The 16,991-nt window shown below is 31.0% G+C and overlaps 1 protein-coding gene across 3 annotated transcripts in view; it reads right to left on the bottom strand.

Moving 5' to 3' along the window:
- Positions 1-16,991, bottom strand: part of EEA1 (early endosome antigen 1) — a 104,982-nt gene that overhangs the window by 9,400 nt on the left and 78,591 nt on the right. For all 3 annotated transcript variants that reach the window (XM_006923826.3, XM_025040949.1, XM_025040950.1), the window contains 6 exons: positions 14,975-15,305; positions 13,827-13,928; positions 11,869-12,063; positions 6,832-7,014; positions 1,851-2,036; positions 422-553 (listed from right to left, as the gene is read on the bottom strand). In XM_006923826.3, coding sequence (XP_006923888.1) covers positions 422-553; positions 1,851-2,036; positions 6,832-7,014; positions 11,869-12,063; positions 13,827-13,928; positions 14,975-15,305 — 1,129 coding nt within the window. The remainder of the gene's footprint in view (positions 1-421; positions 554-1,850; positions 2,037-6,831; positions 7,015-11,868; positions 12,064-13,826; positions 13,929-14,974; positions 15,306-16,991) is intronic.

A 16,991-nucleotide genomic window follows, 5' to 3' on the forward strand; every position in this document is an offset into this window, starting at 1 on the left:
CCTATCTATGCTTAGGACAGGAAAAAATATTCAAACAATTATTAAAGGATTTTAGGAAGAAAACAATTGAAGAAACGGAATCCCTTAAAATCTTAACTCTAAACTCTTACATATTTTGAAGTCGACTACCTAACAAACATGACTTTCTAAATCAAGAGCACTCTTGATTATCATCTCAACAAAATCTCAACTTTTAGCATTACTTTGCTTTATTCAGTAATCTGAAAACAAAAGTAACAGTTTCAATGAGTATATAGATAGTATGCAACATAACAGTACTCCAGAGAAAGAGAATTTGTCAAAAACAACAAAACAATGTTCTTGGTATACAGTAGGTTCAATAAATAAATAATATATATTTTTAAAAGTTAAACAATAATCATACAATACAGAAGGAAGAACAATGATTATCTTAACATACCTTTATGCTTTCTTGCTTGTGAGTCTTGAGTTCTTCACTTAGTTTAGCAATTTCTTTTTCTTGCCTACATTTAATTTCTTCTATATCTGCTGATTTGGATTTTTCATTTACTAGTTCTTTTTCTTTCAGTGACTATAGAAAAATGATATATTAAAAAATAATTTTAAAGTACTTTAAAATTAATGTAATAAAAATGACTGATACTATTTATGACACTGTCTCTGCCCTTTTCTACCTAAGTTAATATGAGCAATTTACTCACCTTCTCTTGCCTCTGTGTCCTTATTTATACAATGTGAACAATAATATCATTATAAGAATAATAGTTAAAATTAATACTGTAAAATGAATACTGTCTGGCCAAAGTAAGAATACTGTCTGGCCAAAGTAAGAATAAAATTTAACTAAAACTACCATTCTTGCTCTTATTAATACTCTTATCATTCTTATTATTAGTAGTATCACTATCTTTATAGAAGACACCTAGCTAGGAGTATTATATATTATCTAATTTAATCTCTATACTAGGTAGCTCTTTTTAATCCTCATTTTATAGGTAAACAAACAAAGGTTTAGAGAAGTGAAATAATCCATTAAATTTAGAGGCAAAACGAAAACAAGATCTGCCTAATCTATAGCCCTTGCAATTAAAGGCCTATAAACTATAGTTCTGTCAGAATTTTCTAAACTTCAGGCACAAACTATGAATTTCATTACAACTTCACCAGCTTCACCACCCCACAAAAATATTCCCAAATTTCATTAAAGAGAATTTCAGAAATTGCACAATTAAGATATAACGAGAACTTCAGAAATTATAGACTTTAGAGTAATATCCTATCAGCTTATAAAATATATGATTTGAATTATAAAACCCAAAGTAAAATGTTCCCTAGAATCTGAATATCTCTTTCATATAGCATTTTACCTGATTTTTAAATGTACTGGTTATGTAATACAATGCTTTCAACTTCATAACTTAGCATCATTTATATAAAATACACCCCTACTTCCCATTAGAAAATGATGGTTCTTAATTGTAGTAATTCTTAATAAGCTTAAGAATTATTTCTAGACCTTTTATTATCTCATTCTCACATCTAGAGGAAAACATGTTATACGAGAAATAGTTAAGGGGCTATAATATATATTTTTGAATAAACAAGGGTCTATGGTGTGAAAAACAGATTAGTTTGTAAAACTAAAAAGAGCATTAAGAAAAAAGGATAGAAATGAAAAGAAGGCTAGTTTAATAACTACAACCTAGCATTAAATTCTAATTACCGTGTTTTATTAAAGGCTAGAAGTCCATCTGAGAGAGCTACTGAAAATAAAGATGGTGCCTATACTGAGGGCAAGAGGTTTGACTGATAATCTCTATGGCCATTTCAACTCTTAAGATTCTAGATTTCATCAGAAAATGAAATACCTTTTCTTTTTGAATATCTTGTAGTGCTTTAAACTGCTCCTTCAATTGCTGTTCTTTCTTTGCCGCATCTTGCTCCAAAGCAGCCTTGGCAGTCTTTAGTTCTTGAATCAATTTATTTTGGTTTCCAATTTGATTTCTGTTTGAAATCAAGTCCTCCTGTGCTAGAGAAAGCTTCTCTTCTATAGACTTATAAAAAACAATTTCCTCAAATTATTACATCATTTTTTTTAAACTTCAACAGAAACATATAGTTAACATAAGCATAATGAAAAGCAATAAACTATGAAAAGATAGTTTATTGTGCCATACCTGCAGTAAGATTATGGAAAAAACAAAGAATGCTAGACAATTAACTCTCTTGCCAATGGGAAAAAATTATAGCATAAAATACTTAATAAAGCTAAAGTAATTATCTAAACCTCTAGAAATAATCTATAAGTATTTACTGGTTAAGTGATATGAAGGAATTTTAAGTAAGTAGGGACCATATCAAACAAACTCAGAGAATATACATATGATATGGTTAGAGAGAAGACATGGAGAGACATGAAAAAACTATTTAAAAAGATATAGTTAAACGTTGTTATGTGTGTATATATGTTTTATAGGACCTGTGACATCCCTTGACATACCAAAACCTTTGATAAATAAAAAAAGGTTTTCTGTCTTGGAAAAAACAAAACAAAACTATTTCACGTCTGCCAACTTAATCACGTGAATTAAAAGAAAAAAGTCAACCAGACTCTTTCTGACAAGGCCATCGCCTTACCCTCTTAACTTCCCATCTATATGGTAGAAGTTATGTTGTCAGTTAACACGGTCCACAGTTTTAAGGCCCAAATATTTTGAGAAGCCAAAGCTGGGGGAAAGGGCAAGCTTTTTGTTTAGGTTTCATTTGGGGCAGATATGGTAAGAGGTATTAAGAGGTAGGTAAAAGAAATGGCAGAAACCTTGCTACTCTTAGCTGCTACTGCTAAGAATCAGTAGGAAAGGGAACTAACTTGAAGATGCTCTTCTACCACCTAGAATAAGTTCATCTTTCTTATTCTAGATATATAGAAAAGGAAGTGGAAGATACAATTCAGGAAGAATTCATGCTGCTTAGACTTGGCTATAGTAAGCAGTCAATAAAAAAACATGAAAATAAATAAACAAATAAAGATCTTATTTAAGGGGCTTCTTAAGCTTCCTGAAAGAGAAAGTTTATTCCTTACAAATAATTCAGTTCAGAAATATTTCCGATATAAATTAAATTTCTATTTTCAGTGGCTTCCAGGAGAATACAAAGAAGCAACCCTAAGGCATCTTTTTCAGGAAAGACCTAAATTCACCTAGTCCTTTATTAATCAAGCAGCTAACCATTAACTGCATATACTGCTAAAGTAGACATGAGGGTATAAGATGGTCCTTGACTTAAAGAAGCTATGTAGCCCGAAAAATGGAACCAGCATGTAAAATGAAAGCTGTACAAGGGAGCAGAGCATCTGCTATCTACCAAATGCACAGAAAAATGATGAGTGTGAGAGCTTTCTGTAGAATGTGTTTACAGAAGACTCCATAGTGTATGTGGGAACTGACTTACGTATCACAAGGAGTGAGAATGATGTCAGATAAAAATAATAAAATTTGGCAATGCTTAGTCCATACAGTCTATAGCAATTGGAATTTGGTAATAAAGGTCCTGAGCTAAAGCTAAAGAATACAAAGGCTTGCTAGAGCCTCAAAGCAACAGTACACCCAATCTCTGACAACAAGAATTCCAAAAGGCTCATGGTTTAAATAAGCCTATAAAATTTTAAACTCACAAAAATCCAGTGATAAGATCATTAAAGTCAAGTTCAAATTTTGGATTACTCTTTTCTGAAGATGCCAAGACATATCACTCTACCTTGACTCTGAATATTCATCTGTCATTCAGTGGTATACTGCCATACATTTTAAATATTCCTTTTATGTTTCTTGTTGCAGACCATGTTATTTTTACCTGCTCAGCATCCCTTCCCTTAGGGACCTCTTCTCTCCTATTCAATGGTTTAGTTGGGGCTATCTTTAATCCATCCATTCCCATTGGAATAGGCAAATCCTTGAGTACATCAACTATTAACCTTGACCCTGAATGAATACATTTTTTGTCTGTTCAACAATTTTTCCTTTTCTTCTTTCAAAATAAAAGACAAATTTTTAGTTATTACTTTTTCTTGATGACTGATGAAATGACATAAAGAAGAGTACTAGGCTGAGAAGATTTATATTTAATTCTGAACTTATTACCCTAAAATTTTTACTTCACATAGGGTGAAATTTTACAGTTAAATTCCACTTCTACCTTTCCTAAACAACAAAGACTAGCACAGAACACAGACAATTTGAAATATCCAGTCAACAAATTTGGTATTTCAAAAATAATCCAGTAGATGGGGCTAAAGGCATAGATTAGGCCAGACAGTCATATTCCATTCTACAGGTGTCTTGGTGTATACTGTCAGCCCACAGATGGCAGCCTTGCCTTAAGTAGGTGTCATGTTATAAGGTTCTGAACCTCTCTCTCTCTTACATAGATCATATAACATCACTGAAGCACAAGAAAAATAATGGCTGATAACCATCTCTTATTTTGGCCTTATATAATATCATTAGAACTTCCCTAGGAATTTATTCCTTTAAAAAAAAATAATAACTTCCTAAATAGTTCAGATTCTTTGTGTTTTGGAAGTATTAATATAGAATTTAACAATATTCTATTTTGTAAAAAAATTCTAGTGAAATGATGATAAAAGAATAAAGGGCTATGAATCAGAAGAACTGTGCTCTAATCATGGTTCTATTATTGTGCAACCCTAGGCCTGTCACAAACCAATACGGGCCTCAGTCCACACAAGGAAGCTTTGGATAGAGGATCTATCCATGGCTTCTTAATAGTTACAAAACTCCACCACGACCTTATCTTTCTATCTTTTACTTTTGCCCATAATTACATTTGAATTATTCTTTCATGTATAAAACTATTAGTATATGATGTAACTTTCAGACATAATAAAAATAGTTGTTGGGTAAATTAAAGAATATTGATTTAAGAGATCTAAGTCCTGTTACTATGTTATGTTCTTGAGTAAAATATATCCATATGAAAATAAAAAAAAAAGGAGTGTGGTTTCCATAGGACTTCTACAATCAGTCGAGTTTCATCTCCTCTATCACCTAAATATTCTTCAAATTCATCCACATTCTCTACTATTACCAGCCCACACCACCATCATCTGCAACTGGACTACTGCAAAGTCTCCTCTCTAGTTTCTACTTTCAGCCATGACTCCCTACAATACATTCCTTATCCTGTAACCAGTCATTGGTCTAAAATTCAAATCTGGACAAATTCTTTCAGTGGTTCTCTACCGCCTTTAGAATAAAGTCTAAAACTCTTCCACAGGACTTTACTGACTTTCCATAGTGTTGTAAGGAAAAAATAATAATAATTTAGAGAGCATAGCAAATAAGACACTTTCTAAGTTTCAGGTGGTATTTTTTTCTTATAACAACTCTTACTAATTTTCAACTTAACCATATATATTCTACTATTGGCACTATGAAAATTCTTTTACCCAATTTCTTATTTCTTTGTCAAATCATTAGTCACCACTGATTTCTTCACTTCCCTCAGAGCTTGTATGTATTCAGGCCTTTTGTTTCATCATGTCTCTCACATAAATCTCTTCTGTTCCATCCTCTTTAAATTTAATCCCAGTTTTAATCAACTCACACCTTGATCACTGAAATTTATGAAGGAAAGAAGGGAGATACTCTCTTAACTAATCTCTCTAACATTAGTTTATCCCAGGTCTAATCTAAGCCGTCTATAAACCACTTGCAGGTTAAGCTGCCTAAAATACTATTTTCTTCATTTTACTTCTCTGCTTAGACTCTTAGTTTTCCCCCAAAATATAAAGTCCAGTCATCCTGGTTAGGCATCTAAGATACTTCACAATTTGATCTCAACCTTTTTAACATTACCTTCTAAACACAAATCAGCACTCTAGCAAGACAATTATATTAACTGACTCCTGGCTTTTGCTCATTCCCAATGCAGCACCTTATCTCAAATGTGCCCCTGAGTGAAATAATTTTTCTCAGGACATTCTGTGTATTCAAATGTTATATATCCTTCAGGACCTGGTCAAGTCCTACCTCCTTCATAAAGCCTTCCCTATCACAGTCTATGAATAAAATATAGACTTAGTATATTTACATATATTACATATGTAAATATTCTATGATTTTTAGATTTTTTTAATAATACACTTTAAATTAAACAAAAAAAATCCAAACATAAGAAACAAAAAGTATAACATTTCATCATGACCAAAAAAAAAAAAAAAGTACATAAAAACTGTTTGCTCTTTTTCCATATCCTTCATTTTAATAAACGTGATGCTTTATATAATCATATAGTATTGTTGAGGATAAAGTTCCCATATGTTTAGATAATGAAGAGTAAGTTTACTTTGAGCTATAATCTCCTAATTTTAATCATCAGGCATTCTAGTGGTTTTGGGAAGATAACAAATATATAAAATTAGAGTCAATATTCCCTGACAAGCAACAATAAATTTCTTGCATTTTCACAAGTGGTTTACATTTAAAACTCCTTAGATTTTCTAAGAATAGTACTTTTTAAAAGTTATTTTTTTACATAAAGACAGCAAAGTTCTTAGATAAGCTTATAATGTAGCAATTAGCATATTTCCAAATTATTTTCCTATTATAGATATGTTCTTTTTAAATGCCTATAGTTACATATATAATATTTTATCATAAAATAATTTTTTAAAAGCTTGTTACTCCAAAAATAATAATGTAATAGAAAACAGGTGTGACATTCCACAAATACTAACATTCTCTTACCCTTTTGGGTTGAAATCAATCATTTAGTTAATGTCTATAAACAATTTACTAACTTTTTATAATACAATATAGTTCACTATACCTTAAGATCTTGCCTTGTGGCAAGAAGTTCGGATTCCTTCCCATAGAAATCAGACTGCAGCTGTTTTAGACTTTCCTGACTTTTTTCATAGGTGTTTTGTAACACTGATATTTTCTCCTTCTCTGCTGTGAGTTCCTGTGCTGCTTGTGTTGACTGCTGCTGTAGTTTATTCTCAAGCTCTGTCTGAAACATACAATAGTTATTTAAAATGGTATGCATACCAAAAACCAGTCACAAATATAAAATGAAATCCACAAAACTAAGAATATTCCTGAGGACAAACTGAACAGCATTTATGCCCTAAAATTCTACTTTAAGAAAGAATAATTTACCACACAGTTACTAAGTTAAAGAATTACAAAAATCCAACAAATTCCAATTTAAAAACCAAAAAGCAATTAAATATAGAAAAAAAGCATTTCACTGGGAAGTCCTAAGTATCAAGGTCTCAGGAGACTGAAAGTAACAACCACATTCTGATGGGAGATGCAATACTAGCTGCTTTAGAAGATGATAAAGCTTAAAGTTATACTAAAGGAAATTTCTACATGAAAGAAGTTAAAAAGCCATTACTATACTGAAGTTATTGTTTCTACTCCTTGAAATTCAAGAATAACTTAGGAAATTTCTATAGGTCATGTTTATTAACATCAAGGCAGAAAAAGAAAATCTTGCAAAGGTACGACTCCTCTAAACTCTAAACTTGTCTTTAATCTTTAAGAAGTTTCAGGAGATATGTACAAATTATGACATAATTAAAATGCATGTATGTATAGTACTTTAAAAAGAAAAGCGATTGGCTTTTAAAATAAATACACTACTTCAATGAAATTGCTGTTGAGGTCACCAGCAACCACCTTGTTTCAAAATCCAACATTCATGCCTTTGTCTAAATCTTACTTGACCTCCCAGCACTACTTGAAATAATTGATGATGTCCACTCCTAGAAACATTCTTCAACCTGGTTTTCAGGGCACCTTCTGTTTTAGGTTCTCCTTCTACCTCACTGGTCATTCCTTCTTAAAATCTTTTTCTAGCTCCTCCTCCATTTGACCTCTCAATAGGGCTTCAGGGTTCTGTCCTTGGCCCTCTTCTATTCTGTATAGTCTCTTACAAGAAGATCTCAACTAGATTCACTTATTTACAACTAGCTCCAGAATTTATATCTTTAGCTCCAATCTCACCACCTGAACTCTGGGCTCATTATATCCAAGGACTTCCTTGACCTCTCCCACTTGAATGACTGACATCTCTAGTGGAACTCTTCATTAAATTACAGCCTGCTCATCAAAAAGCTAATACTTCCCCCAATAAATATGGGCATCTATCCACTTGCATAAGTCACAAATCTAGTTAGTCTTGATTTACCTTTCCATCATTTCTTATCATCTAATCTATCATCAAGTCCAAATGACTCAACTTCCAAAATATATTACCAAATCTTCCACTTCTAACATGTTAGTTCATGCCATCATCATGTACTGTTTGAACTATAACGACGGTTTTTTGAATGCCTTCCTTGCTGGCTTTTTTATTTTCCTTTAGTCATACCATACCATTCTCTGCTCAAGATTCTCCAATGGATTATAATTGTCCTTAAAACAAAATATATCATTGCCTGTTATCTTAAATCTGCACGTTTACATGTATATGCTTTGGTCCCTGTCTACTTCCTTGCACTCATTTTACTCTTCTCTTCCACTATACTTAACCTATTTGTCTTCTCTTTTTAGAAAATACCAAGCTTGTTCTACCCTTAAAGTCTTTGTATTAGTTATCCCCTCTGATCTCGCTTTGGATATCTCTTGCATTTCATATATCAGCTCAAATATCTTCAGAGAGGCTTCTTTGATCACCCAGCCTCTAGTAGGACTCTGTCTAATCACCATCTTTCACATAATCCTGTTTAGTTTCTTCCCCCAAGGAAGTATAAGCTCCATCAGAGCAGGTTCCTTGTCTGTCCATCTCCAACACCTAGAATTGTGCCATGGCATAAAATAGGTGCCTAGTAACATTTCCTAACTAAATAAATGACAAATAGATTTGAGGTGGAAAAGCCTGAAACATCTGTTAAGAGGCTATTGTAATGGTGTAGGTAAAAGAAAACGATTGCCTGGACTAAGACTGTGGCAATGGGAAATGAGAAGAGGGAGAGGGTAGAGACCTTAGGAGGCAGACTGGCAGAAGGTGGTAATAACTCTCTGTGGAAGAAACGGGAGCTAGTCTTCTCACACATCCAATAACATCCCATGTCACCTCCCTTTCACTTCCTCTAATTTAGATTTTTTTCCTGGTGAAGAATTCCTGGACATCTTTTTTCATGTTGAAGACTATACTGCATCTACACATTTTCTTTTGTAGAATACTACTTCTTCTCTTTAACATTTTTTTCACAAAACTAGTGTCCTTTCTCTTTAATTATGTCCTTACAACTAAGCCCTCTGCAAAGTCTCAATAATGACCATAACAACGTTTAAGGATTATCTTTGGGCCTTCATTATTCTTTACTCTGACTGAATTCATTCATTCACTTAAAAAAATGAAGTTTATTTGTTAACACACAGTTCTCTGATGTTGAGAAACTCAAATCTAGTAGTGGGAAAGTTAAATTTTAAAAAAATCAATGCAACAGTTTAATACTTGCTTTAATAATGGTAAATCCAAACCCCCAAAGCAGAATGCAGGAAAGTCAGGCATTTATAGTTTATCCTTCATAAACTGATAAGTTTTTGCTCTAAAACAGGTCTGATCGCATTTCTCCCTTCTTAAAACCTTTAGTCCTCCAATATTAAAAATTTAAAGTGGAAACAACTATACATCTACTGTGATCTGGCTTCATCCAATTCTGTGGCCTTATCTCCCTTCACTTCGCCACTTACCATGCACTTCAATAGCTAATGTGCTAAATGACATTTAAGTTTTGCACATTTTGCTAATATTATTTCCTGTCTTTGAAATGCTTGACTTCTTCCTTTTTTTTAACCTTTCGAAATTATAATCATCTTCAAAGGCCCAGTTCAAATGCTAGCTCCTTTAAAGCCAGTCAAAATTTTTACTAACTTCTAATTTTTCTTATATTTCTGTTTAAGTTCTTGTTTCATTGTCCTTTATATATTACAGGTTTTTCTTTACATACTTGCTTCCTCATTAAATGACAAGCTATTTGAGAGTAGGGGGCCATATCCTATTCATTTTGTATTCCCACATTAGTTTTCAAATAAAGTTGGTGCAGTGACTGTTGACTTATACCATGCTTGCTGAATCCTTGATCAGTGGCTCCAAAACAATCATATATATATGATTATATATAAATGTATATATATGCATGATTATGTAATGATTATATGTAAATCAAAAGTATGATTATATGTAAATACATACATACAAAATATATGTATACTTATGTTGTATACATATAAGGTGTACACAAATACAATATACATCTACACCTATTTAAACACTATCCTTGGTTTTCCTATTTCACTGTGGGTCAATGTTAACTTTTTCACAGACCATCACAGCATGGCCTACCAGGCACACTGACACTCTTAGATCATAGTCTGCTATGCTTCCATATAATATCCAACAGCTATGTTGCTTCCACATTGCACTGGGCACAGTTCTAGGTACTTTAAATATATCACCTCGTGAATGGAATTAGTGTCCTTTTAAGAAGAAATATAAGAGAGATAATCTCTCTCTTTGCCATATGAGGTTACAGTAAGAAGGCAGCTGTTACAAACCAGGAAGTGGGCCTTTACCAGACACTGGATGTCAGGTGCCTTTATCTTGGACTTCCAGCCTCTAGAACTGTAAGAAATAAATGTTTATTTTTCAAGCCCCCCACTCTATGATATTTTTGTTATAGCAGTCTGAACTAAGACAACTGCCAATAAGAACATTTCCCCTAAATCTCATAATCTTTAAAGTGTCATCTAAGAAAGCCATGCAAAGTATAGGTAATATACATTAATCATAAATCTGAAAGAAATCTTACTATAACCAATAATCTAATAAAAAAGAAAGTGTGCTAAAAATAGTTGCTTCTTTAATTCACTAAGTTATGATGTAATAAAAATGAATATCTGGGGAATACATGTATATAAGGCTAATAGATTCTGAAAAAAAATGACCTCAGGATAACAAAGCATACAACAAATATGTACTGCGATAATTATATCCCGACCTATGATTACATATAATAACACACAGAAAAAGAATAGAAAAATTTGTCTACTCTTGTTTGCATTATTAGAAAATTACTTTTTTATAAAGTGGCGTAATAGTAAATATAAAAACAGTGGTCAACATAAAACATAAAATTGTGGAATTATTTTTTTCTCTAGTAATACGATAGCCAACTCTTAATGACATGATATGTTGTTTGTTCCACATAGTAGGGATTTTACTTCTTTCTTCATGGAACAATTGATAGACATATACCAACAGTGGGGAGAAACTCATTTTGCTTAAATATCAAGTACAGACCATTTTTATCAACTCTTTATCTGGACAAGTATTAAAACATACATAAGAATGAAAATAGATGCTCAATAAAATTAGAATGAGTTTAGAAATGGAGACCATTATAATGCAACTTAAAATATCAAACAATATTAACTATATGAAAGCTACACTAATGAATTTTGTGATTTTTGTTCTTGATTATTTTCCCTTAATAAGAACAATTTATTTTTAAAATTCTTTAAAATTTTTGAATACATTAGAAATGTTATATAAATCATTCTCTTAATATTAAGTATTATTTATATGTTATTTTACAAAAAGGTCATTTTATGTCTATAAGACAAATGATTAGTACTAGAATTTTAAATAAGATTTATCTGACAATATGGTTACGGTGAATGGGAATTTGGACTTAGATATTTAATCACACACTAAGTACTTTTATACATTTAACTTAGAAATATTTTCAGCATATATAAATTTTTCTTTGTTGCAACTCATCTATGTTATCACATTATTCTTAATTATAAAGATTTTTTTCCCATAAAAAGTATACAACTATATCACTACCTTCTGTGAAATAGCGATTTTAACTTCTTCTTGGAATGCTTCAATTTGCTTTTTCTTCTGTTCAGTCAATTGCTTTAGTTCATTTATGTTCCCCTGTAGTTGCTGTTCTTCTTTTTCCTTTTGTTTTAAAGTATTCTGGGCCTGCATGACTTGTCCCTGCATTGAATTGAGTTCCAACTTCAACTGATGAGAAGTCTAAAAGAAAATAAAATGTGTTTAGCATTAATTTATTCATTCAGCACACATTTACTGAGTATCTACTACATGCCAAGTACTATTCTAGGTAGAAACTAGTGAGCCTGTTGGCCAGAGTTACCAGTAGTAAACCAAAAGAAAATCTCTGCCTTCATGGTGTCTACTTTCTTTTTAATTTATGATTATAAATTTGGGTAGAGCCTGTAAATAAACTAGATAGTATTCCCTTGTATCATAGAAAATAAGGGTATCAACATCAATCTTTAGATTATTGTCTTTCTAGAATACTCTCAAAATGCTAACTGAGCCTCTTGCCCACAGGTTTTTTTGTTTGTTTCCAAAATACTATTTAATACTAAATTAAATTTAGTGAGGAGACATTGGTTAATAAAACTATATAGGTTTCAAGTGTACAATGCAATAATACATCATCTGTATATTGCATTGTACCCAAAGTTATGGTTAATCAGAAAGAAGAGCTCCATATTAACTATGATAAAACTCAAATCGCTTCTGGCAAATATGTTTAGTATCTGTCTAAAGACAATAAACTACATTATACAATAGTTTCTTCTAGAGAAATGGGACATATTTTGCCACTACCTTGTTTTTACAATCTATTAGCATTCCTTTCTGTTCAAAATTAGATATACAGAAGTCACACAGGTTCCTCTGTGGCCAAAGTGAACTGCTCTTATTTCCTACCCTTCCAGCCAAAGTCATGTTTTCGAGTTTTATGTATATTTCATTAACAGCCTAATTTGAGCATTTGATCATATTCAAAGTTACTTTTTTAAAAGTTTCAATGCTACATACAAATACTTCAGCTTATTTACAACATAAATATTTTTGTGCAAAACAGGAGTCAGGTAACATAACAGTAATGATGATTATGTTATGATAACCAATAATAATAGCTAACAATATGAGCATTTATTTTGTTACGGTCAGTGTTCCAAGCACTTTGAAATATATTAACCCATTTATTTCTCACTATTATCCTGTGACGCGATTCTATTATTAGCCTCATTGTACTGCTGAGGAAACTGGAGCACAGAGATTAAGTAATCTGCCTAAAACAAGGTGAGACAACATAGCTAATAAATGGCACAAACAGGATATACTTCTAGACAATCTGGATTCAGAGCTTGGGCACTAAGCCACCATAACTTCATATTAAAGACTTGTCAGGACTAAGTTTTGCTGCTTTATCAAATCAGATCTTTAGATTGCTACACGCTTGGACTATAGTTGCTATACATATATCTTCAGAGAATAACAACTATGTATTATAACCATTACTCATTTGCTTGTTTTTGATGGAAATAGAAGCCTTAACCATAAAAAAAAAATCTCTTGATTATTATACAACTGTTATCCAAATACATCATTAATATAAATGACTATGAAATAAAGAGCCCTTAAAAGGTCATTTCTATGAAAGCCTACCAAGATTTTTTTCCAACAATAATTATATTCCTTAATCTAGATTATCTAATTATAACCAAATAGTTAATTAACTCAATTTTCTATCTTTATTAATTATAACCTTCAATTTGGGGTCTTTTATTATAAACTTGCTTAAATTGTTTTAGTAATAGGTAGAACAGAAATGACAATTTGAAACTATGTATATATAATTCATTATATTTCAGAGAAATAAATCTTCCATTGATTTAAGTATCAGTGTAAAAATATTTTTAAAATATAAAGACCTTATTATGCTTTACATATTTTATGTTACAGAAAAAAGAAAATCTTACTTCCTTCTCCTTTTCAAGTGACTTTTTCAGTTCATTCTGTTCCTTAAGTGTGCTTTCCATCTGTACATGAAATTGATGCTTTAATTCTTTGCAAGTTTTTTCCTAAAAAAATGGAAACTACATTATGCAGAAAATATTTGTAGTAAGTTTAAGAAGTTTTGTTTATAAGCTTAGTAAGATCCACACAAGGAAGTAAACTAGAATCACTGATTGTTTAAGATGGGATAGAATCTTCCATTTCAATTATAAAAACAGGCAAATATTATAGCAGTAAAGGGGGAGAGACAGGAAAAGACTGAGAGATAATATTTAGATAATATTTTAGAATACTTTTATGTCACAAAATTAATTATAATTAACTTATCATGCAATTTTAAAAGAAGAATAATCAGCTTCAAAAAATTAAGGCAAGGAAAATTTTTAACAGAAAGTATTAAAACAATAAATAAAAAATAACCACATAATTTAAGAGGGAAGATGTACAGATAAAATATGTTTTCAACAAACAGAAAAGAACATAAAGGTAACATACTAACATCATATGTTTTTTACACTACTAAATACTTTCACTGACCTTCATATTGAGAAAAAAGAATTTTCCTTTCTCTGTTACTCTGTGCTATTCTGGGTTAAAATATTTCTGAGAATACATTCCCTTTTAAACATTTCCCGAGACAGACTTTTTTTCTCATTAGTTTAAATGGACTTTCTGATATTTCTAAGACATAGTATTTTCCAGAGTTTTAGAATATTAAATAAAGATTAGAAAGTTTATAGTACCGGAATTAAAAGAGTCCTCAAGATCTTTCTGGTCTTTTTTTTTTTTCCAGACAAGTGCATAATGTTTCGACTAGTAGCTATATCTCTGTGGAAATCTCCCTGAGGACAAATCTCTCTTCCCAAATCTCACATAATACCAGCAATAGAGAAAGATTGTATATTCACCTGCAAATTTTCTAGGCCTTTGGAAAATTACACATACACATGCCAATATATATTTTTTTAGGTTAAAAAAATTCCTTTCCTCATACGACCTATTTAAAATCATTTAAATGCAGGATGAAAAGTCAACAATGAATTAAGCAGAAAAATCAGTATATTTTAAATAAAAATCACTCTACCTAAGAAAGTAAATGTAAACAACTAACCAAATCTAATATAGCAGCCTTTCCTTTCTGATTTTCTTTTTCAAATTCACTTTTGGAGTTCTTCAAAGAATCAGAAACTTTTGATAATTTCTCTTTTGCTGCAGAAAGCTCTGTCATTAGAGTTTCTTTCTCCGTCTTTACTTTTTGTAGTTCTGTTACTGCTATTTGCATTTTGTTATTCAATTCCTTGTGCTGCATCTTCGCATCTTGACTTAAATTTTCAATTTCTTTTTCAAGAATTAGTTTTTCTTCCTCTTGCTTGGTAAGTGTTTGCTTAATATTTTCAAGGGCTTCAGATTTTTTCTGTAGGTCCAAATTTGTACTGGATACTCTAAATATTCAAGAAACAATTTTTAAACAATAATGCATGATTCCCCATCCTTAATTTACCATTTGAAATTAATAATTATAATTTACCATTCAAAATTAAAAAATAAATTATTATTATTAACTCTCTTATGTAGTTAAGAAGTAAAAATGTCATAAGAACACACAACCAAAAAAACGCCTTAAAAATGCCTTAAAAACACCTATATAATGTTGTCATTTGCCAGATGACAATGATTTTCCTCAAGTCAAATAAGTTAGTGGTGAAGCTAAGACTACATAAGCCTCCTGACTTAATCTAGTCTTGTGTACCACAATGGATCCCTAAAGAAGACTGTACATATAGCAGACCCTCTAATCTACAACAGCAAGAAAAGTTTTCCATGTACCCTAAAGAACCTATTTATTGTATTAGAATCCAAGCACATAGATAATTTTGCCTCTTTTCTTAAAAACATAAAACACATTATGTGCTTGATAGGTCTTAAACATCAAAACACTTAAGGTTAACCCAGAAATAATAAATTAAATAAATAAAAGAAATATTTCATTTCAAATGGAAGACAAAAGATTTACTTTAACCCAAGAGCCTAGCAGATTATATAGTGATTTGTTATCATTTCTCTGCCATAACTGTTTTACACCTGAATAAATAAGCTAGAAAAATGAGGGAATGAAGGTACCGCTTTAGGAAAATTAAAGACTTTTGTCATTTTCATAAAAGTAATAAAATTATATACATATTATACACTAAAAAACACACATTAAATATCAACCATTTTTAAAAGTGAAAATAAAGCCAGATGCAAAGTAATAATATTTCTTGAATGCATACTATTTCCAAGGTACTTTATAATCAGTATACATTCAACAATATGTTAAAGAGAGGTCGCTGAAAGATGTACTAGCCACATATTTGAAGCTGGGTATTAACACAATATCAGGCCTTAAAATTTTCCAAATTTTAGTCTGAGAAAGTTACCTTTACTTTTTAAAAAGCTAAGTACATTTATAGGATACTGTACCTCACCAATTTTTAGAGGTCTAAATAGAAAAATCATTACACTAATATTATATTTACCATTTTAATATAGTTCTGTCAAGAAATGCTAAAATTAGGAGTTGACATATTTTTTACTATGCTACTTAATTTTTCCATAGATAATTCTTATAAAATCATAAGATTATGTGAATCAAAGAAGGCAAACAGAAATAATGTAAAACTGGTTTTTTTAAAAAAAAAAAGTTACTACAGGAAGTAATAAATAAATCTACAATCATAGCTGAAAACTTTAACATCCCTTCCTCAGAAACTGATAGAAGAACCAGAACAAAAAGAAAAAAAAAAATGGCAAGGATATAGAATAGAACATTATCAATCACCTTGACCCAATTGATATTTACAGAACACCTTATCCAAAAACACAGAGTATACATATGTGCGCATGGAAAATTAACAAAGATAAACCATACACTTGGCCCTAAATAAGACAGTTTGAAAAGTCTAAATTTTACTCAGTGTATTCTCTGACCACTAAGGAATTAAATTAGAAATCAATAACATAAGATATCTAGAAGAGCCCAAACAGTTGAAAAATAAACAACATATTTCTAAGTCATCTATGCATCAAAGAAGATATCACAAATGATATTAGAAAATATATTAAAATGTACAGTAATAAAAATACAT

The sequence above is a fragment of the Pteropus alecto genome, unplaced genomic scaffold (genome assembly GCF_000325575.1).
Source record: "Pteropus alecto unplaced genomic scaffold, ASM32557v1 scaffold76, whole genome shotgun sequence".
Classification (NCBI taxonomy): Eukaryota; Metazoa; Chordata; class Mammalia; order Chiroptera; family Pteropodidae; genus Pteropus; species Pteropus alecto.